General features: G+C 48.9%; 1 protein-coding gene across 5 annotated transcripts in view; it reads left to right on the forward strand.

Annotated features, from left to right (window-relative positions):
* The window catches only part of RPRD1B (regulation of nuclear pre-mRNA domain containing 1B), a 62,529-nt gene extending 39,985 nt beyond the window's left edge, over positions 1 to 22,544 (forward strand). For 4 of the 5 annotated variants that reach the window (XM_053245193.1, XM_053245191.1, XM_053245192.1 and 1 more), the window contains one exon: positions 9,161 to 11,271. In XM_053245193.1, the coding sequence (XP_053101168.1) occupies positions 9,161 to 9,310 (150 nt within the window). In that variant the 3' untranslated portion in view covers positions 9,311 to 11,271. Of the gene's footprint in view, positions 1 to 9,160; positions 11,272 to 20,908 lie in introns of those variants that run through there. The other variant, XM_053245196.1, reaches the window with a different exon arrangement.
* The last annotated feature ends 433 nt before the right edge of the window (positions 22,545 to 22,977 follow it).

The raw sequence follows: 22,977 nt of genomic DNA on the forward strand, positions 1-22,977 counted from the left end.
AGGTGCCGCCCGATGTGTTGGGGGGCTCTGTGGTGAGAAGCTCCCCTGCAGAGGCTTCCAGTGTAGTGTCCTGCTTGTCGGTGGCACCCTCTCTTGTCATGAGAGCTTTTAGCACTGGAACAAGGAAACGAAGCTTATTGCCCATGCAGTCTGCGGAAGGCCAGCTATTTGTCCTCAGTGGGAAGTGAATTGTAAAACTCGAACCCATTTCTGGAGTGAGCTGCATGGAGACATTTGGCTCCGAGCAGGCAATTTAAGTCAGGATTTATTCTGCTGTATCAGGTTGGGTCTGTAGCAATCTGGACCAGTAAGCAGCTGTACATTTTCAGGGCATTGCGGGTCCTGCACCCGTTCGTTAATGAGAATAGTTCCTCCCTGCCTCTGGGACCACGACTGATGATCTAAACTTAATTTCAAGGCCGCTGACACGATCACGTGTCAGCCAAGACAAATTCTGCAAATATACATTATTTACTTGCAGCACAAATGTTGACTCATTGCCAGCTGCTGCCCTAGAGGGCCTGCAGTACCCCAGCGCCAGTGCTCCGGGAAGCATTGCTGTGATCTGCCCTGGGACCCAAGCATGGACCAAACAAGGATACCTTGGATAAGTCTGGACAGTGCATGGGCGGGGCAAGTGACTTCCTTGCATCTCTGCCATCCCAGGACCCACAGGCTCACGGGTGTGGGAAGAAGTGCAGGGTGTTACTCTTTGGTGGAGTGAAGGGACAACTTTTCCCACCAAAAGTAATGGCTCTGGGGAGAAAGAAGCGAAAGACACCTCAGTATGGTGTCTTGCGTGACAGTTAATGGACACATTCAGGACAACAATTCAACCCTGAAATGGACAAGACCAGTTCACCTCCCACAATGCTTTACAAGGAGGCCGAGGAAGGTACAAGAGACACACTGAAACGCAGCTTCTCCCTTGAGCAGGGAGGGCACACTGACATTTGGAAGGTGCATTTGTAGCATAAATCTCCCTTTGAAGTTCAAGCACTGATTGGCCCCTGTACCCATTGAGGGGGCTTATGGAGAGTGTTTGGTGGGAAGAGAGCCAAAGTAAACTTGTTATGCCAGATGTTTTGTGAGAACTCTTAAAAATGCCTTGCTGATCAGAGGTGTGTGTGTGTGTGTGTGTGTGTGCGTGCGCGCTCACACACACACACAACTTCTGCCATGCTTTGGTTTTAAAATGGGTCGTTTTAAAGAGGCCACAGATTCAGCACACAGGCTTTATTTGGCTCTCCAGCGCAATGGAGGCACAGCAGTGTTCCCTCTGCCGTTTTCTGGTGCGCCTCGAGCCTTTAGAATTTAGCAGCAAGGAAAGAAAAGTCTGTGGTTCCGTAAAATATAAGGCTGCTGAAAGGATCTGACACCCTCTTCCGTGCAGGGACTGCACACTTGGGTTAACTCTGCAGATGGCGCAGTGCCATACCTGAATTCTACTCTCTGCGCTTGGCTGTTTTGCACAACCTCTGACCTGAAGCCAGAACTGCTGCTGGAAGGATTTGGACTTCTTTTGCCGTGTCTCTTCAAAAGCCCGAGCTGGAATAGCAAATCTGTGTTTTGCCTTGTTTTGCTCTTTTGAAGGAGTTGTTTTCAGAGAGATGCCTTCCACATCTTTCTTGGTTCTTGTCTTGACTTTGCTTGGATGGGGATTAAGCATAATTTAGGACTTGTGAGTTGTGCTTTGCCTGACCCCGGAGGTGCTGATCAGGCTGCCTTTCTTGGCTCCATTGATGGGTTTTTTAGTGTGGCTGTCTTTACTACTTTCGTTGAGCTGTTCTCCTTTTATGGGCAGTGCGTGTCTCATGGATGTTGACCAGATTTTTCATCCGAGTGCTTCAGATGGCTTACAGGGCCCAGTAGCTGCTAGATGGAGCGGTGTACTGGTCTGCCTTCAGTGACCTGTGTTCATTTCATTTGTCTTTTGAAATCCTATTTGTAAGTATGACACAAGAGCCTGGGTGGATTCTTAGGCCATCAGATGTTGGTGTTTGTGTGTTGCCAGCTGGCCGCTGAGCTTCTACATGCAGAAGCTTTCTCAGATCTTGCGCCATACAGTTGCAAAATACAGCTCATGGTCCCTTCTTTGACCCTAAAGGCCTTTCCAGGCAATTGTGGCAGTCTACAGAGAATGTGCATGTTGTGAGAGAGCTAAGCAACTCTTTCCCCCAGCTAGTTGGTCATTTATTTATTTATTTTTATTTATTTATTGTTGAATTTATATACCACCTTTCATTAAAAACAACCCCAAGGTGGTTTACAAAAGTTAAAAACATACAATAAAAATGACAATTAAAATATTAAGCTAAAATATAAAACAAATCTAATTTAAAAACTATAAAATACAAGCATAAAAACTATAAATGAGTAAAAACACACAGAAGCAGCAGTAGAAACAGTCATGTAAAAGCCTGGGTAAAAAGCCAAGATTTAAGAAGCTTTCTAAAAACTGTGATGGAGTCCGAGGAGCGAATGGCCACTGGGAGAGCATTCCAAAGCCTGGGGGCAGCAACAGAGAAGGCCCTGTCCCAAGTGCACAACAACTGAGCCTCCCTCATTGTTGGCACCCGGAGCAGAGCCCCCTCAGATGACCTTGTCAAGCGGGCAGCAACTCTTGGGAGCAGGTGGTCCCTCAATACCCCGGCAACATTTGCAGGGCAACTGTATCATCTTGGCACGAAAATATCTTTCTGGGGTCAAAATGGCCAAGAACCCCTATTGGTTAGAGCTTGTGACCACTGGTGGTGGTCTTCTCCCGCATCTAGCAGGAGCAGTTGGTCCTAAGAAGCCGGGCTGGGGTGGTGGGGAGATGCACAGCTGCCTCTCCTTCCTGGAGCTCTGTTTGCTCCCCTGTCTCCCATCCTGCCCCAGCATTAATGAGAGCAACTCTGCCTGCAGGCTGGCCATTTTTTAAGTACAGCTGCAGTGTTAACTGCCCAATTTCCAGGATAACCTTATATCGCTATCCACAAACATAAGGACAGAGAAATATTTTCCAATTGAAATTCTAGCACAAAATATCCCTCCCCCCCCGGTGACACAGTGAGCGTGAACTTGCAGTTGAGGCCAAGGTCAAGTAAGGCTGGCAGCAATCCGCAGGAGCCCCTAGGGTCCTGGGTCAGCCATGGGCCTCGGCAGCTGCCCATGTTTCGTGCTAGGCCTGCTTAGCCTGGAAAAGTTATGGCTCCCTTGGTGGTAGCCAAGGGTGTGCCTGGAAACACTGGAGCCCAGGGCAGTTTGCTGGGTGACAGATCTCGGAGGCTTAAGCAGACGACTGCTTACTAAACCTCTGCGTTCAGCACAGGCCAGAGTTGCTGCCTGTGGCATTCTGCAGTGGCATTCGCTGCAGCTGGGCCAGGAGTGTGACAAGAGAGATCTCACTTCTCCATGCAAGGTGGCTAACAACCAGTTAAAACCAAAAGAGTTACTACAACCTGCAAATCCATTTTAAACTGTAAAAGTGAATCAAGAGCCATCTTGAGAGAGCAGGGAGTGTCTTCCATACAGCCTATCAAACTGGCAGAGCCTCAGTGTGCTTCGTTTCTAAAGCGTCAAGCTCTTGCAGTGGCAGATGGTTTGTGAATGTCCTCGAGACCTTGGCTACTCTTGTGTAAAGCTGCCTCTTGGTTTAGCTAGTTCAGCTTTCCCAGCATACTGCCGGGAATATACGGTATATGTTGGCCAGATTTGAGAGCGATACTCAAAAGCTGACAGAAACAGGTTCAAGCAACTAAGAAGCCAAATGCTCTGGTGCGAGTGGTGATTGCGTTGAAAACTAGCAGGGAAAGACATTGCAGACTTGAGCTCAGACTCTGGTTGCTGCTCTGAAGCTTGGAACAGCCACATCACCGAACCCACTGGAGAAATGGAGCCCAAATGTCCTTCTGTAAAGCTTAAGTTTCCAGCCACATTATCCAACTGAGTTCCAGGGGGATTCTCTCCCTAGACTTGTTCCCTGTATTCCTGAGTCCTCATCTCTGCAGTGGCAGGAGTTCGTAGTTGATCGCCTTTTCATCATTGCAGGCTTGGCAAGGCATGTGTAGTGTGCAGTGCCTGCATTTCACCCACATCCTCCCTAATGAAGGCTTCCTTGTGTCTCATTAATTCAAGGCAAAAAGGCTTTTGGTGTTGCTTGGTGCACACTGGCTTGTGTGGCTTGTTGTTGTTTCATTGGAAGGAGCAGTGATACTAATGGCTGCCTCTGTGTTTCTCTTGCAAGCTGTTGTATGGCAGAAAGCCTTGGTAGCCCCTTGCCTTGGTCATAGTAGCCACCTCTGCTGCAGCCTCCCTTCTTTTTTTGAATTCGAAACACTCTGCTAACCGTACATTTCTCTCCTGCCCATGTGAGCAGCTTGCCTCATTCCTTAGGTCATCTTCATCCTGATCCTTGCTTAGTTTTCCCTACTGAAGTCTTTGTGCTTGAAAATTAATGCTTGTTCACAGCACTTCTCTTCAGGGATGCTGTAGGTCCAGAGTGAGGACCTTTTTTTCCTTCCTTTCCTGCAAGGAAAGTGTCCCAAAGGCTTTTCTTGCCTACCAAACATTCCTCAAAGGGTGGATGTTGAATATATCATTTAAAGCCGTTTCAGTGGGGCTGCAAGGGCCCCATTCAACAAACTTTACAGGTGGGCTGGGAATATTCGAGGCAATAAAGAATTGTGTAGCACGGCGTATCAAAAGAGAAATGGAGCTGTTCCAGCAGAATGCTGCATCCCCATTTCTGATACGTTGAGGCGATCTCTCTCAAAGGACATACATTTTACAGATAAAGGATGCTGGTTGGAGTGGGTGTTAGGATTTGCTCAGGTCTAACGGCCTTGGTGTATTCTGTGTCTAAAGAATCCTGTGCAGATAGATTGGGGGTTGTCTTGGTTGGACTCTGGTGTCGCAGCCCAAGGGCCTCCTCCAGGTTGGCCTGCTCCCCCCGTAATTCCTTCCTCAGCGCAGTGCAGCAGTCTAGGCAGTGGTCCCTCATGGCACTGCTTACAGCGTATTCATTCAGGGGTTAGAACAGAGCCAGGGGGCTTCTTGACTGCTTGACTTGAGCAGCAGCAGACACAGGAAGGCAAGCACACCCCAACTCTGGAACTAGCTGGGTGGGATGCTGGTCCCAGAAACGCAAGTGTAAAGCCTCTTTGGGCTTGTCCCACTAGTTTGGATCTGGACATAACATTTCATGCCATAAAGGATTCCTTTAAAGCCTTTTGCTGTCACTTGCTCAAAACAGTTGCACCTTCTTCCAGAATCCGTCTTGCAGAACGAGATGGTAGACCTGCTATTGACTGAGGAGCTCCTTGGAAAGAAGTGCTTAACCCACCTGGGGGCTTGAAATCTTCCTTCTGTCTGTGGGAAATCTGACCCTCTTGGATGGTGCCTGGACTAAGCAAGCAGCTATCCAACTGAGCCTGCCTGGAGTTTTTCCTTGAAGGTTATACTCAGTGAGGCCTTTCAGTAGGAGAACTTGTTTGGACTGAAGAATGGAGAGGTGTTGACTTTCTACTCTGAAGAAACCATTTCAGAAAAGAGCACCCTTGTTGCCCCTGCTGAGTCAACTTGTTCTTGCTCCGTGTAGGACAAGGCAGGAGAAGATTGCTCTTCTGCAGGAATTAGGCTGTGCCTGAATGCTTGGGAGGCTCTCCTAGGAAAGCCTGGAGGCCTGGCCTTTGCTGATGGACAGATAGAAAACCCCGTGTTCTTGGGCAAGGCCAAGTGAGAACTGGCAGCTTCTCTGTGCTCTTTCCTCCTCCTCCTCCTCCTCCTCCTCCTCCTCCTCTCCCAGTGCAGCTTCCACCACTGTCCTTAGGATTCCTATGTTGCCATAATGGCAGAATACTATTGGTAGGCTTGGCTGTATTTTGTCTTCGAGGACATTTATTTTATGTATTTATTTATTCAGCTTATATACCGCCCTTCCTAAAGTGGTTCAGAGTGGTTTACATTAAAATCAAAAACACATAATAGCACAAAATAATAAAACATTTAAACCAGATTAAATTAAAACTAGATATTAAAAGCCAGGCTAAAAAGATGGGTCTTTAAGGATTCCCTGAAGACCTCCAAGGAAGATATTCCTCTCAAATCCACAGGGAGCATGTTGCATAACCTGGGGTGACAATTGAGAAGGCCTGATCCCAGGTTGCCAGCAGACAAACTGGTGGCACCCGAAGATGGACCCCTCCTTGTGATCTTACTGAGTGGTGGGGTCTCAGAGAAAAAGGCATGCTCTCGGGTAACCCGGACCTAGGCTGTTCAGAGCTTTAAAGGCAATAACCAGCACCTTGTACCTTGCCTGGAAACACATCGGCAGCAGGTGCAACTATTTAAGAGCAGTCATCTTGTGGTCTTCCTGGGATACCCCAGAGACCATTCCGGCTGCCACATCTTGAACTAACTGAAATGTCTGAACTACGTACAAAGGCAGCCCTACATAGAGCCCATTGCAGTAGTCCAACCTGGAGGTTACCAGCTGGTGTGCCGCTGTTTTCAGGTCACTTGGATGCACTTGGATCCCTTTCTGTCTTCATCCTAGGGAAGTCCAGAAGAGTGCTAACGGTTGCTTGGCTTGCTGCTCCTCCTTAACCATTTCTAAAGGGCCGAAATGGCTTCCCCTGTGTTGCTCACTCTCTGCAATGTAGCTGGTGCTCATGGCCTGTGAGGAAACTGCAGGCGTTTGGAGGTGGAAGGAGCAAAAGATCCCCCCAGTCTAGTGTGCCTGTGCTCTCACTCGCCCTGCTGCTGTGAGGCAGGGCTGGCCACCTCTCCCTCCGAGAGTGGGGCAATTCATTGAGCCTATCGCTTGGGGAGTCATGGTGCTCCATCTCAGCATTTTTACTTACTCGACTTAAAATATGTATGTCCTGCCTGTCCAACCCCCTGTGGTTCAGGCAGCCTACAATAAAAGGCCATAAAAGCACAATAATGTAGCAAAAGCTATGAAACACCATAAGGGACAACAGGAGCTAAAATAGCAGTCAGGACTGGGAAGAACAAACAAATGACCTATTAAAACCAGAAACTGGTCAGCGGGGAGGTTATGCTTCTTTCAAAAAGAGGGTTTTGAGGCTCTCTCAAGGAGGGAGACTGATGGAGTCCCTCTGGGAGGGCCTTCTAGTCTATTCCCCAGCATTTGCTCCAGCTCCACATGGCCTGCCTGTGAGCCAGTTTCCTTGCCCTGCAGCACCTCTGCAAGGAGACAGCCTTTAGTCTCGGGAATGGAGCACAGTCTCTCTCGCTCTCACTCCTGGGCTGCGTGTTGGAGCAGTGCCATGACCAAAGGTGCTCCCATCCCACCAGCTGGTGGCAGCATCACATCGAGAGGTGGTCATGGCTCCTGGGATTAAGCAGCAGTTGTCATCTTCGCTCTGCCTGACGCAGCACCGGCTCTTTTCCTCCTGTGGGTGCCTGTATTGATGACGGAAGAGAGCAGGCTGCTGTTGCTCTTCCATTTCCCCCTGGTGGTGTTTAGGCCTCTGCGTTGCAGGCCTGCCCTGTTCTCTCGTTGGCGTAACTGGAGGGCCACGCTGTGAGAATGTGCTTTCTCTGGGTCACTCCTGTTTATCCCATTGGCTTGACGTTAAATTATAGACCCCATTCTGCAGGCATAGACTCCTAGAATGTTGGCATGAGAAGGCCTCCCTCTCCAACCTTCTGCTCAGTGCAGGAATCTGTGACAGCATCTCTGACAGGCGACTGTCCAGGCTCTCTTTGCAACCTCCAGCAACGGAGAGCCCACTCCTGCACGAGGCAGACAGTTGAACATCTCATCCCGTTCAGAAATTCTTCTGGATGACTCGCCTAAATCTGTTCCCTTGTCGTTCTGGTCCTGCCCTTGATCCACATCGTGCGAAGGAGGCCTTAAGCAGCTGGGCCTTCCGTCCACTGTCTGTTGTCCTTTCACCATCTCCTCCAAGCAACAGGCCTTCTGCTTCCTTGGCCACCTCCTTGTTCCAGTCATAGCCATACACCCTTTTTGTTGCGTTTCACATACCTTGCAAGCCTCCACTCATCCTGTGCACACCAACCTGAAGCCCACTTCTGTGTGTCATGAAGCAACCCCTTTTCCTTCCAGAAGTGCATGAATCCCTTAAAGGTTGCCCCAGGGCACTCTGGTTGGGGGGCCCAGCAGAGAGCTCAGCTGATGTCTGGTTGCAGTGGTTGGATTGCTTCCATTGTGCCCTTATAGACATGGCGCTTCACAAGAGGGGAGGGGAGGGGTTCCTGCCCCAGGAGCTCTCCGTGCAAGTGGCAGCAGGAGGGAAAGCAACGCCGTTCTGCCCAGGCTGGAGCTGGTACTGTGCTGCTCCCCCCCCCCCAGCCCTCTTCCCGCCTGTTGCTTGAGAGCCTCTTGCTTGATGCAAGCAGCGGAGTCTCTTCTGCCATCGTCCCATCTGCTGCTGTGTGTCTTTGCCTAGATCCTCATGAGCAAATGGCCTGTCACCTTCCCCAGCCTTGCAAGCTTGCATAGATTAGAAGTAGGATGTTAAAGGAAATCCATATCTGTGCGTCAGCTGGAGTTGCTGAATGCATATTGTGCCCTCCCAGCAAAGAGGGAAAGCATTCAGAGCCAGGCAATCCAATCTGGGGTGATGGCGGCATTCAATAGAGGTGGTGAGAGGTGAGCCCCTCCCTCCTGCGTGGGCATTCAGTGCTGTGTGGCTGTGGGGGGCAGATGGGAATTGTAGGAAGCTTGATGTGCTGGTTCTTCCTTGATGGGTTGTCATGTAGTCGCCCCGCCCTAGAGCTGAGGGCACTTTGCCTTTGGGTGGCAGTCAGATTTTCATAAATGCTGCCAAACCCAAGCAGCCTTCTCAAAATCCTTCTCTCAGCCTCACCCACAGGTATGTGCACACAGAACGTGCGTCTGTGTGTCATGCATACACACACACACGGAGTTTGGGCCCCCGTTCCGAGTCTGGTGGCTTGCATGCTACAGTGGCATGCCCCTACCTCCTGGTGTCTGGTCCTTCCACTGCAGCTCCTGCAGTGATTCACCCTGTGGGCAGAGGAGGTCAGGGTTGCTACAGACCACCACTCTGGTGTCCAGTCTCTATAGCCAGGGAAGAAGAGGGGTGACTGGGCTCTGTGGCTCAGGGTGGATGCGGGTGCAACCAGGAGTGGCTCCTAATCCCGCCTCCCCCTTTTCTTCCTCCAGGAGTACAAGCAGAAGCTTGCCCGGGTGACTCAGGTCCGCAAAGAGCTGAAGTCCCATATACAGAGCCTTCCGGACCTGTCGCTGCTGCCCAACGTGACTGGAGGGCTGGCGCCTCTGCCGTCGGCTGGGGACCTCTTCTCAACTGACTAGGACATCAGGGTGTCTGCATTCTCCCCCCCCCCGCCGCCCAACCTCCACCCCCATTCCAGTTAAGACCAGCAGAACTCCTCATGAAGACTGGAGACTCTCTCCGCTCTCTGGCACAGGCAGGAAACGGCAGAGACCCCCCTTGGCCCCCCGCCCAGCAGCACACGCTGCCCATCGCTTTCCATGTGGCAAGACGTCTTGTGGAAGAAGGCAGCCTTTCTCAGATTGGCAAGAATACATGTTTACGTGCCTCCCCTTTGGGCACTCCCAGTTTCCACCAGCGCCTGTGCAAATCATGTGTGTCTACTTCTGAGAGTTTTCAGCAGAAAGAAAAAGTTGATTTATGTTTGGTTTCTTTTCCTGTATAAAAAAGTGGATTGTTTCTGAATTTGCTTGGTGTGTGTCGAGCTTGGTTTTCTGGGCCTTCCCATTCTGGAGGACGGGTGCCAGATCTCTGTAAGGAAAGCAGCGCACCTGGAGGCTTCTGCTCTACAATTAATTTCAGTGGGGTGGTTTCTGCTTTCCTGTGGCAGGTGAGGATATGCAGGCCCTGGGCAGCCAAAAATAAATTATTGTGGCCTAGCGCCCACTTGCCGGCTCTCCCCTCCTGCCCAGTGCTTGTGCATCAGCACGTGTCAGTCTTGCTCAGGCCCCCCGTCTTGTCCTTGGACTCGGCTTCCTCTTCCTGCAGCATTTACACGTGTAGAGATCATTAAAGTCCTTTAGGTTTCAGTTCAGCCAGTTTAGAATTCTCAAGAAATCTTTTCTCAGGAGGATTGAGTTTCTGCCTATGGAGACGGCTTTGAAACTGTATCAGCTTAAATTTCTCTTGAGTTGTGAGTCAATGGACTAAACTCCTGAAGGAGGTTATAAATAGTCACAAGGAGCATTTAAACGAGCAAGAGGTGATGCAGGAGTTACTCTCTGTGGCTTGTGTCCACGGTTGGTCTCCATTCCTCCACGGTCACCCAAGCTCTTCTCCCTTCACCAGTGCTCTGTGTCAACATACAGCAATATTTGTTCCTTCTGGAGTGTTCTTCATTTCACATGAATGTAGGATGGCAGTTTATTTTGGGCTTTTCTTTTTTCTCTCCCCCACCCCCGCCCCCCAAATAATTTCTTGAATCCAGTGCTGGTGGTGGTATTCTAGCTACTAGGGCCATCCCAACCGCCCTTGGACTCTGATTTTGCAAGGAACTTTGTCACCTCTCTGCATTGTTGCCCTGATTCAGTCTCCTTGCATTGACCTGGAAATGCATTCCTTGCAGTATGATGCCTTTGTCAGATGTACTCACAAAGATGCTGTTTTTCATCAAAGGGTGATGCTGTGGGGCTCAAAAGCTGCCTTTGCAGCTGCTGCAGAAGAGTCTTCATGGGGCTTATTTCCCCTAGATATAGTTTGGCATCATGGGGAAAGCCCCACCTGTATGTTTGCTGTCCTATCCCAATGTTTTGGTGCATTGATTGTGGGAGTGGGCATTGTACGAGGTCAGCTGTCTGTGTGGGGTGACACTATCCAAACTGGTTTTGTGAATTGGCCTTATTCCTGGGTGAGAAAGCAGTTCTTGTCTGGAAAGAAGAAATGAATGTTGGCATCTCAAGTGGTTTTGCTGCGAGTTCTGATTTCTGATTTACACACACACACCCCATTGAAATGGCTTGTTTGTGTTTCTCTCCCCTGCAATCCCTGTGTTCCAGTTTTATTGGTTTAACGTGATTGAAAACTCATCAATCTAATTTGTTTGAAGAGGTCAGGGAGAGGCAGAGGTGTCTGTGTGAAGACCCTTCGCGTTGTCGGTGGTCTCTTCTTGAGGTCAAATCCATATTCTTGCCCCAAGACATTTTTCTTAAATCTGTATATTGATTTAGAAATAAATTTAGAGGTATAGGCTGCCATTTTAGCAGCAGTATATTCTGAAATGTCTCAAATATATTTTTGAATAAAGAGGGTGTCATTCACTGGACGAGTGGCTGTTTATTTGCAGAGGGGAGCCCTCCGTTGTTTGCCTTCTGGGGGCAGAGCTGTCTCTGCAGTGTCCAGAACCTGGAATAATTTTGAAGTGATTCAGTCTCATTTTCAGTTATTGGGTTGCAAATTTTATGCCTGGCGCTCAAAATGTTGATGCAGTTCCAAGTGCCATTTGGATTGGAGGCAGCGCCCTGAATCTCCCAGGCTGACCATTTTTCTGCTTCCATGGAGAATGAAGGTCTCAGGGCTCTCCAAGACAGGGCTGAGAGAGATCCCTGCCTGCAACCTTGGAGAAGCCGCTGCCAGTCTGTGATGATAATACTGAGCTAGATAAACCAATGGTCTGTCTCAGTATATGGCAGCTTCCTATGTTTCCTATGTTTCTATGACATCAGTCTGAGGAAGAGGGAAACAGTCCCTTAAAAGGGACCCCTTCCTTGGGTGGATGCACCCATATCCTCTCGCACAAAGGATACTCCTCTGGGGGAGGGCCTCCTCGTAGTAGTTGATTCATTTGTTAGGACATAGAGAGATGGGTTTGTGACCCGTGTGTGGACTGCACCGTGACTTGCCTGCCTGGTGCGAAGGTTGCGGATGTCGCAAAGTGTCTAGATAGGCAGTGCTGGGGAGGAGTCAGTTGTCACGGTGTACATTGGCACCAACAATGTTGGGAAATGGGAGGTCCTGGAAGCCAAGTTTAGGCTGCTAGGTAGCATATTGAAGTCCAGGACTCCCAGGGTAGCGTTCTCTGAAGTACTACCTGTCCCACATGTGGGGCCAGCTAGACAGGTGGAGCTGAGGGGTCTCAGTGCATGGATGAGCCGGTGGTGCCAGGAGGAAGGTTTTAGATTAGTTAGGCACTGGGATACATTTTGGGGCAAGCAAAGCCTGTACAAAAGGGACAGGCTCCACTTGAACCCAAATGGAACCAGACTGCTGGCGCTTAAAATCCAAAAGGTTGCAGAGCTGCTTTTAAAATGACTGCTGGGGGATTGCCAACAGGAACTGGGTGGTATCTAGTTTGGCAAGAAAAATCCTCTAAGGTGTGAGGGTGCAAATCGTTCAGATAAACCAGAAGGGGACAGACTCAAACCAGGAACAGAGCAGATGGAGATACATGATAGCTGGTCAAATGGCAATAAGGAAGACCACATACACCAATGCCAGGTAAGAGCATGTAGGTGTTTATATACAACAAGTGAATTTTAGCCCGTTGAAAAACGGGCGCTAGTAATGCTTTCGGCCCCCGCCGCCGAACCTCCCAGCTGCCCGATCCCACCATTTGTACAGGAAAGAGGAGCTCGCCAGCAGAATTCCTCTTTCTGCAAAAGCTCTTCTCAAGCTGGCGCTTTGAGCGGAAAGGACGCCCTTTCCGCTCAAAGCGCCAGTTTGAGAAGAGCCTTTGCAGAAAGAGGAGCTCTGCTAGCGAGCTCCTCTTTCCTGTACAAATGGTGGGATCGGGCAGCTGGGAGGGCGGTTCGGCGGCGGCATTTTTCAGGGCCAATTTGGCCCTTAGTAATTTGGCGGGGGGACGGGAATGGTGGGATCGGGCCCCAAGGTTCCCCCCCCCGCCCGGCTTTACTGGCGGCGCCAGGCCTCGGCGGCAGCTCCGCCACCACCTCGGCCAGCTTCCCCGGCGCCTCTTCCCCCGGCGCCTCTCTCCTTTATTTGCGGCGGCCGCTTCTGGCCCCGCCGCCGCCTCACCCGCACTCCCGCCGCCAGTTGCCCCGTCGCGGCCACCGCCACCTCTGGCCGTGGCCACGGCTGTGCCGCCGCCTCTCCCGCACTCTCCTCCTGGCGTAGGCGGCGGCCACTTCTCCTTCTCCCGGCCCCAACATGGCCGCCGGGTCCTGCTGTTCGTGCCTCCCTTGCCCTGTTCTAGGCATGCCCAGAACAGGCCAGGCACGAACGCACGCTTGGTGTCCGTCCACGGACGGACACCAAGCGTTTTATTAGAGAGGATGCCAGAAGCCCTCTGAAGCAGATGCTCTCCCCCTCACACGTTACTCAAAGGACAAGAAGCGGAACTATGCAGGATTGATTGATTAAGTGCCATCAAGTCAGTCTCGACTCTTGGTGGCCACAGAGATAGATTCTCTCCGGGATGATCTGTCTTCCACTTGGCCTTTTGGGTTCTCTCAGTGGTGCATTCATTGCTACCGCAATGAACTATGCAGGACTCTGGCCCAAATGGCTAACAGACTTGACCTCTGCATCCTTAATAGCTCCCTTGGAAACAACTATCCTGCCAAATTCACCTTCTGGATTGGGACCAAAATGAATGTCACTGTCTATGTAACGGTCTCTGTTAACCTCCAATTTGCAGACCCCTTTGAGATCATCCCCCAATCTTTCAGTGATGACTTTCTAGTCTCCCTGTGCTTAAAACCCTTTGTTCAGCAGCCCCACGCCGAGGCACTATATCAACTACAAATTCTACCAGTGGGGAGAGCCTTCTGCATTAAATGATCCCCTAGCTGGACAAAGCAATGACTGAACTCACCTCAGAACACTTTCCCTGCGCTTTGCAGAGCCCTCCACCTCAAGCCTGGAGGGCTACAGCCAGCTAGTGCAGAAACTACAAAAGCACCTAACTCATGAAAGCGGCTCGCCCAAAATGATACCTGCACCACTCCAAACCATGGTTTGACCTAGAATGCACTGAAGGCAGAAAATTCTCATTGCTAATTACAATGCCTATAAAACCAGCATAGGACCAATGATGGCACAGGACCTTACACAAAAAGGCAATACAAACAACTCAAACACAAGAAAAGAGCCACTACGAAAGACTGCTGGTCACGTCTCATCCAAGCAGTCAGAACCAATGACTCTTCCCTGTTTTGGCATATCATTGCAGATCACCCCAGCTACAGCTTGACACATCTTGACAGCTGTATTCCACCAAAGTTCTGGGAAAGGCCCTTTTATGAACTGCACAGAGATGAAGTAGGGGACCTCAGATGCCCCTGGCAAGACATAGAGGGCCTGGCCGCCAGGAATGTGTCTAGAGGTCATGGATCCGATCTCTCAACTGAGACCTGGGAAGGCCCCTGGTGACTATCTAATCCCCACTGAGCTAATAAAAACACCCAATTCGGCATGGTGGGCTCCCATTCTGGCCTTGCTGTTAACATTCCTTGACAAGCACAGTCGTATCCCTAGCGATCGATGACTAGCACTCATTGTGTCCATCTTCAAAAAAGGTTGGAGGGACAACCCAGCAAACGATAGATGCATCAGCCTGCTCAGCATTATAAGCAAGTTCTACGCTAGACACCTATACTGGAAACTCGGAGACTAGCTGAAACAAGAAAACCTCCCTGCAGAGGAGCAGGCCAGTTTCAGAGAGGAACGATCCACCATTAACCAATGCCTAGTTCTTCAACACCTAACTGAGAAATACTCCACTCGCAGCACAGTCTTCCTGTCCACAGCCTTTATAGACCTCAAGTCTGCATTTGACTCCATCTCCCAAGCCAAATTTGGGAAAGGCTGGAAGCCTCTTCAACCGATTGCTGCCTGCTATCTCTCATTTGTACCCTCCACAATGGCTCCTCTCTGAAAGTCAGTTGCAACCCCCAAGGTCATCTGTCAAGTGTTGTCCCCACCTCTAAGGGCATCAAATAAGGCTGCATGCTCGTCCTGCTCCTATTCAGCTTCTCTATAAACACCATAGTGGTTCACTTAAGTAATCGATACTTCCACACACAAACCACAACTGGCAGAGAAGTACATTTCCATTATGCTTTACACAGATGATGAGGCAATTCTCTCCAGGACCCCCATAGGACTTAGAAGAGCACTGGGAGCTCCTTGCATGTTACGGTAGGGAGGACCACCTGGAAGTAAACTACCACAAAACCAAAACCATGGCCTTTGCTAGGAGACCAATGACACACATGCATAAACAGGAACACAATCCAGCAGAGCTCATGCTTTAAATACCTGGGTGTGGTCTTTCAGGCATCTGGCACCAGGAAGGCCTACAGCAGCTATCCTGCCCCAAACGCTCAAAGGAGCGCTGCAGCCATCCTAAAATTGTTTCGGTCAAAAGGGGGTTACCAAATACCTACAGCCTTTAAACTAATTAGGGCCAAGTCACTGGTGCAACTTCTCTATGGAGTTCAGCTGGGCTGCTTCTCCAACATTGCCTCCCCCCCTTCCCCCGGAGCTAGTCCAGTCCAAACTCCTAAGAGCAGTATTCCAGATACCCGACTGTGTCTCAAATCCTGATCTACGACTGGAGGCAGGCCTGGTGGAAGTGGAGGCCAGAGTATGGTGGGCCATACTCAATTTCTGCCTAAGACTCTCCTCCCTCCCCATTGGTCTAGCTCCCACCATGCTGGAGGATGGATAGCAATCCACATGGAAGCAAACTCTGGTGAAAATAATAATAATAATAATAATAATAATTTGGGGAAAGTAACTAAATACAAGGGCCATCAGATTGAAATTAAGTGGCTCTGGGAAAAGAGAACAATAGTGGGGCCAATAGTTGTGGGTGCCCTTGGTGCAGTACCCAAAGAACTTGGAGCACCATCTCGACTCCTTGGGCATCAATAAAATTACAATGCATCAACTACAGCAGGCCACACTACTTGGGACAGCACAAATACTGTGACACTATCTTTAATTCTTCTTTAGTTATCCTAGACCCTTGGAAAGGGCCCGATAATTAAAGTACCAAATCCAGTCAATAACATTTAGTAGACTGTGTGTAAATATCGTAATCATCAACAAAAACAATAAACTTTATTGGTTAGCTGCCCCATAACAAATTGTTCTCTGGGTGGCTTACTACACAATATTAAAACATGAGATAAAAACACCCTACACAATACACAATACTGTACAAAACAATTTAAGACTTCTTTTAAAAAAAAATCTGATTAAAATTTAAAAGGCCTGAATGAACAAAAAGGTTTTTACCTGGTGTCTAAAAGAACAAAGTGATGCAGCCAGGCGAGCTTCTCTGGGGAAGCTCTTCCATAAATGGAGTGCAACCATGTAATAAATAACCACCTCCACCAGGGGAAAGGCCTTCTCCCTAGAAGCCACCCATCTCACCTTGTTTGGCAGTGGCACCCGAAGGAAGACCTCCGAAGGAGATCTTCAGGTCCAGGTAGGGACATATGGGGCAAGGGCTTTAAAGGTTAAAACCAGCACCCTGAATTGGTCCTGGAAACTGACGGAGCCAGTGCAGCAGATGAAGCGCTGGCATGATATGCTCAAAGCATCCAATCTATCATCACTATAATCACTCGGGTTCTACCTGCCCTCTCCTACTTTCCCTGGGATACGAGCAGGCCAGGACACATGGTAAACAGTGCCTAATGGATGCAGAGTGCCAACCTGCCTTAGGCAGGGCCCCAAACCTCCCCATCCCTGAAAGCCTAAGGTACGTAGTGCCACCCACCTTACACGGCTTTCCTAACCACAGAAGAGCTTTCACCCTAGCCTCTTGCAGCCCATGTCCTTCAGTCGAGTTCAACAGAATATATACAGTGATCCCCTTCCCGGAACGCTTGTGCTAGGACCTGCAATGCTGGGCAAATTGAAACCACTGAGCATGTTGTTCTTCATTGACTTGTCCCCTTAGCTAAGCAGGGTCTGCCCTGGTTGCATATGAAAGGGAGACTTGATGTGTGGGGACTGGAAGAGATTACCCTCGGGGGATGGAGCCGCTCTGGGAAGAGCAGAAGGTCCCAAGTTCCCTCCCTGGCAGCATCTCCAAGAGAGTGCTGGGAGAGACTCCTGCCTGCAACCTTGGAGAAGCCGCTGCCAGTCTGTGAAGACAATACTGAGCTAGATGGACCAATGGTCTGACTCAGCATATGGCAGCTTCCTATGGCTTAATTTATAGAGACATCCGTGATACTTTCATCCTCCCACCACTTACAAGGTTGCCAGGCTGCACAGGCCTGTCCTACGTATTTTATTTATTTTATTGAAACTTCTTATACACCATCTCTTCCCAAGACTCTAGGTGGTGAACAACAAAAATACCAACAACAATCAATTTTTTAAAAAATTAAATTTATTAAAGGGCAAACGCCTGGCGAAACAGGTGTGTCTTAAGAAGGGCTTTAAAAGCAGCCAGGGAGGGAGCTGAACAAATCGGGGGGGGGGTTCCAAAAAAGAGGGGCTGCTACGTATTATTACTACTTTTTGACTGCAACGCCTTCATAACACATAATGTTGCCAAGTTATGCGCAGCAGCATGCAAAATTCACAGAGACCTGACTGCCGACAAGAATTAATCAGGTCCGACACAGCTCATGTCTGTACCGATGCCTCTAATCTCCTGCTCCCCAGTCCTGCTGTTCTTATATTAATTTTAACTTAAAATTTAATGCTAATCTTTACTAATTTTAGGGTTTTTTAAAATGGATCTTAGTTTACAGCAATGCTCTGATAATTATACCACCTTCGAACTATTTCCATAGATATAGGATGTTTTTTAAATATGATAGTTGTTAATCTCAACTTCTGTTTTACCTTTAAATTTTTAACCAATTTCATAGCTTTTCATAGTTCTTGGTTTTATAGCAATATGATTTTAGTATGTTATAGTCACTGTCTTCAAGAGCCCTCATAGGCACTGTTTTTAAACGATAATTTTATTGTTTTAATCTTTCACTTCCGATGACAGTTTTTATGTTTCCCTTATGCTGGTCAAAGAACATAATAAAGATGTTGATTTATTGAATGCCAGAATCCTCTGCGCCAAGATGGGCGAACTGGAGTGCTTGTTTGCTAATGAAAACAGATATGGGGGCATAAGGAAAACCTGGTAGAACTCGGAGACCCAGCGCGACACCGTTATTCCTGGCTGCAAACTCTACTACAGAAAGGACAGGGACGGGAGGGCTAGGGGTGGAGTTGCACTGTATGTTCAAGAAAGGATGGGATCTAACAAGCTAGAAAACCTCGGAGGAGCGGAGTCCTCTGCAAAATCATTATGAGTATTGAAATATGAGGATTGAAAGGAAATGCATTACTACTATCACCCTCCAGATCAAAAGGATGAGAGTGACCTGCCATTGGAGAAGCAAATCAGAGAGGCGTCAGAGAGACAGAGCAGTAATAATGGGTGACTTCAATTACCCTCACATAGACTGGGTATTGACAGAGGGGCCAAATTTCTAGATATGCTAAACGACTGTGCTGTAGAACAGTTGGTCACAAAACCAACTAGAGAGAAGGCGACCTTGCACTTAATCCTGAGTGGTGCCCAGGATCTGCTGTGAGAGTTTATAGAACCATTGTGGAACAGTGACCATAGAATGATCCAATTCAGCTTATATGTGAGTGGAGCATTGCCAAGAAAGTCCAACACAGATGCCTTCAACTTCAGAAGAGGAAACTTCTCAAAAATGAAGGGCTGGTAAAAAGGAGGTTGAAAGGGAAAATTAGGAGGTCAGGAGCTGACACTGACTCAACAACACACTTCACCTTTACCTTAAATTACTCCAGAAAGCATGGAACATGTTTTAAAACACAATAATAGAAGCTCAGTTGGAATGCATACCAAGGAGGAGGCAAGTTGCCACCAAGTTCAGGATGATGCCTGCATGGTTATCGAGTAGGGTCAGAGAAGCTATAAAAGGGAAGGAGACTTCCTTCAGAAAAAGGAAGTCCTGTCTAAGTGAAGAGAACAGGTCCGAACATAAACTCTGGCAAAAGAAATGCAAGGAGACAATAAGGGAGGTGAAAAGAGAGTTTGAGGAGCATATAGCTAGAAATGTCAAGGGGAATAACATAAACTTATTTAAAAATATTAGAAGCAGAAAACCTGCCAGGGAGGCAGTTGGGCACTTGCATGATGAGGGTGTGAAAGGGATTATTACAGAGGACGTGGAGATTGCAGAGAAGCTAAATGAGTTCTTTGCAGCTGTCTTCACGGTGGAGGATACTGACCATATGCCCACTTCAGAACTGAGCTGCTCAGGCTTTGAGGCTGAAGAACTGGGCCAGTTTGAGGTGATGAGAGAGGATGTTCTAAACTGCTATGCCTTGAAAAACTAAAAATTAACAATCGCCAGGGCCAGATGGCATCCACCCAAGAGCTCTGAAGGGACTTAAATGTGAAATTGCTGATCATTTAGCAAGAATATGTAACTTGTTCCTACAATCTGGCTCCGTACCAGAGGACTGGAAAGCAGCTAATGTAACACCAATTTTCAAAAAGAGATCCAGGCAGGATCTGGGAAATTACAGGCTGTTTAGCTTAACTTCTGTGCCAGGTAAACTGATGGAAAGCATACTTAAGGATAAAACTGTTAAACACACAGAAGCACAGGGTTTGCTGGAGGAGAACCAGCATGGCATCTGCAAGGGAAAGTCTTGCCTCACTAACCTTTTGGAGTTCTTTGAGAGTGCCAGCAGACATGTGGATAAAGGTGATTCAGTTGACAGTATACTTGGACTTCCAAAAAGGTTTTGACCAAGTTCCCCACCAAAGGTTCTTGCGTAAACTGGGCAGTCATGGGATAAGGGGACAGGTTCATGTGTGGATTGGTAACTGGTTGAAGGACAGGAAACAGAGGGTAGGGATAAATGGAGAGTTTTCACACTGGAGGAAAGTAAGAAATGGGGTCCCCCAGGGATCTGTACTGAGACCAGTGCTCTTTAACTCCTTCATAAATGATCTAGAAGTTGGGGTGAACAGCAAAGTGGCCAAATTTGCAGATAATGTTAAACTATTTAGTGTAGTGAAATCTAAAACCGATTGTGAAGAGCTCCAAAAAATACCTCTCCAAACTGGGTCAGTGGGTGACAAAATGGCAGATGCAGTTCAAGGAGAGGAGAAATGCTCTTATGGTCACAAGCATGACTTGTCCCCTTAGCTAAACAGGGTCCATCCTGGTTCCATATGAAAGGGAGACTTGATGTGTAAGCACTGTAAGATATTCCCCTCGGGGGATGGAGCTGCTCTGGGAAGAGCAGAAGGTTCCAAGTTCCCTCCCTGGCTTCTCCAAGATAGGGCTGAGAGAGATTCCTGCCTGCAACCTTGGAGAAGTCGCTGCCAGTCTGTGAAGACAATACTGAGCTAAATGGACCAAGGGTCTGACTCAGTATAGAGTAGGGACAGATAGGGAGACCCTCACTCACTGTCTGTACTCCCAATGCCCCTAGTGGTCATTAGGACAGTTGGTGCAAAAGGTCCATCTCCAACATGGACCTGGAACTCCCATCTTCAACATGGCGTGGTGAACAGAGAAATTTAAAACCCCTCTCTCACAACACTAGAACCAGGGGTCATCCTATGAAACTAAAGGCCAGGAGGTTTAGGACCAACTGAAGGAAGTACTTTTTCACAAAGTGCATAATTAATCTATGGAATTCTTTGCCATAGGAGTTGCAGAACCATTGGGTAGCAGAGACATCTTGCACCAGGTCCTGGGTACCACTCAGGACCTCAGGATTAAATCCAAAGTTGCCATCTCTCTGGTTGGTTCCACAACTAACTGTTCTAAGGCACAGTCATTTAGCACATCTTAAAATTCGGCCTCTCTGTCATTACCTGAATTGGAATTTACCCAGTCTATGTGTGGGTAGTTGAAGTCACCCATTATTACTGCCCTGTCTCTCTTTGACGTCTCTCTTATTTGTTTCTCCAACTCCAGGTCACTCTCAGCACTTTGATCCGGAGGGCGAAAGCACGTCCCTAGTAACACACTTCTTTTCAGTGCTCGTAATGTTACCCATAACGCTTCTGTGGAAGACTCTGGTCCACCAAGGTTTTCTAGCTTATTGGAATCTATCCCTTCCTTGATATATAGTGCCACTCCTCCCCCAACCCTACCCTCCCTGTCCCTTCTATAGAGTTTATATCCAGGAATAACAGCGTCCCCCTGGTTCTCACCGTTCCAGCAGGTTTCCATTACACCCACTATATCTATATATTCATTTGTAACCAAGTACTCTTGTCAATCTGGGCTTTGCGGATACGTTCTGCTCTTCTTCAGCAATGCACCAGACGTTTTTGACTCTGTTTTTCTTGAGCAGTCTGTACATGTTCCTGATCCCGCTGGCCAACATTGTCCTGTGCAGATCTGACAGGAACTGCATTTCTGTCTCGGAACAGCACCCCAAATTAAAAAATTAAACATTAAAAAAATTGCTGAGACTATGTCTGGCTGGATCTTAAATCACAAGAATAGCCCTGCTGGATCAGGCCCAAGGAGGGCCATCTCAGCCAGCCTCCTGTTTCCCACAGTGGCCCGCCTCTGAGAAGCCCGCAGAGGGCAAGAGCTGAGGGGCCATGCCCTCTCTCCTGCTGCCGCTGCACCCCTGCCACTGGGATTCAGAGGCCTCGTGTTCATGTTAATGGCTCTAACTTTTGTTCTCTAGCGTTCTGCATGTGAGAGGCTGGGTTGCATTTCTGTTGGCATCAGAACTACAGCTCCAAGCCAGAGAGCAGCTGCTTTGATGAGCTTTGCTCAGGTGGGCATAATGGCACCACCTGTTCTCTGCTGACTCTTCCCCAGAAGATCAATGGCAGGGCACAGGTTTTGGAACCTGCCCAGTAAGAGAGCCTGTGAAGATGGGCCGTGTGTCCTCCTTGAACTCATGGAACCATGCCATTGCAGCTGGGGATTCTGGGAGTTGTAGTCAACAACATCTGGAAATCCCTCCTAGAGGGAACACTGGTCTGAACTCAAAGGATAAAGCAGGGCACCTCGAGCCAGGGCACTTCTCCCATAAGCCTCTGTTAAGCTCCTTGACCGACAGCAGTTTCCTTTGCAAAGGCTCCTTGAGGACCCCTTGAGTTGGGGAGGGGCCAGAAACACACACCCCTCCAGTTGAAACACACAGAAACACACACCCCTTTGCCTGCCACAATGGAGCCAGATCTCCAGCTTCCATCAGCCCATCCACACAGCAGCAGTGCCAGGCTTCCCATAGGAAGCCACCGATCTGCCCACCATCCCAGAAGTCCCCCAAGAGGCCAGGAGGCTTTTCACACAGGCCTTCTATTGTGAATCCATTCCTGACTGGAGTGTGCCAGTCCACATATTAGCTGGATTTACCCCAAAGTCCCTGTGGGTTATCAGAGACCAGGACAGGCAGGATTTTCCTCGAATGGAGGCTGTGAATTCTGGCTTAGCCCGAAGTATGTCCCCCTGTCTTTGTTTTCTTTAAAAGTCCTCTAGTTTCAGAGGCTTTTGAAAAATAACCCGGGGCTTCTGTTATGCCCCGCAGTTTTCTCTGTTATGTTTGTGTTGGTCATGCCAGTAAATCTGCGTTTTCCAAAACTCAGTGAAGGGACTTTGACAGCTGTTTTGGGTGTGGTCTGCTCCAAGTGATTTGCAATTGCAAGCACTGGGAGGGGGGCGGTGGTGGCAGCAGAAATAGGGGACAGGGATTGTGGGGGGAGACGAGGGCATAGCCACCTAGGGGAGGTTTTTGTTTTGTTTTTGAAGTGGCGGCCGTGTGCGATGACAGCGCGAGCTGCTCTCCTACCTCCCAAGCGATGGAGGGAAGCTGCTCTGGGGCAGGGCCAGGGTGCCTAGGGCAGGGGGGGCGCTGGTGAGTGGCACGCAGAGAGGGGTGGGCTGACTTGCAGCCTCTAGAGCAGGGGTGGGGGACCTTGGCCCTCTGGCTGTTTTTGAACTACAACTCCCATCATCCAGAGGGGATGGTCGGAGTTGTAGTTCAAAAATAGCCGGAGGGCCAAGGTTCCCTCAGAGGC

Source organism: Hemicordylus capensis, chromosome 4 (genome assembly GCF_027244095.1).
Source record: "Hemicordylus capensis ecotype Gifberg chromosome 4, rHemCap1.1.pri, whole genome shotgun sequence".
Taxonomy (NCBI): Eukaryota; Metazoa; Chordata; class Lepidosauria; order Squamata; family Cordylidae; genus Hemicordylus; species Hemicordylus capensis.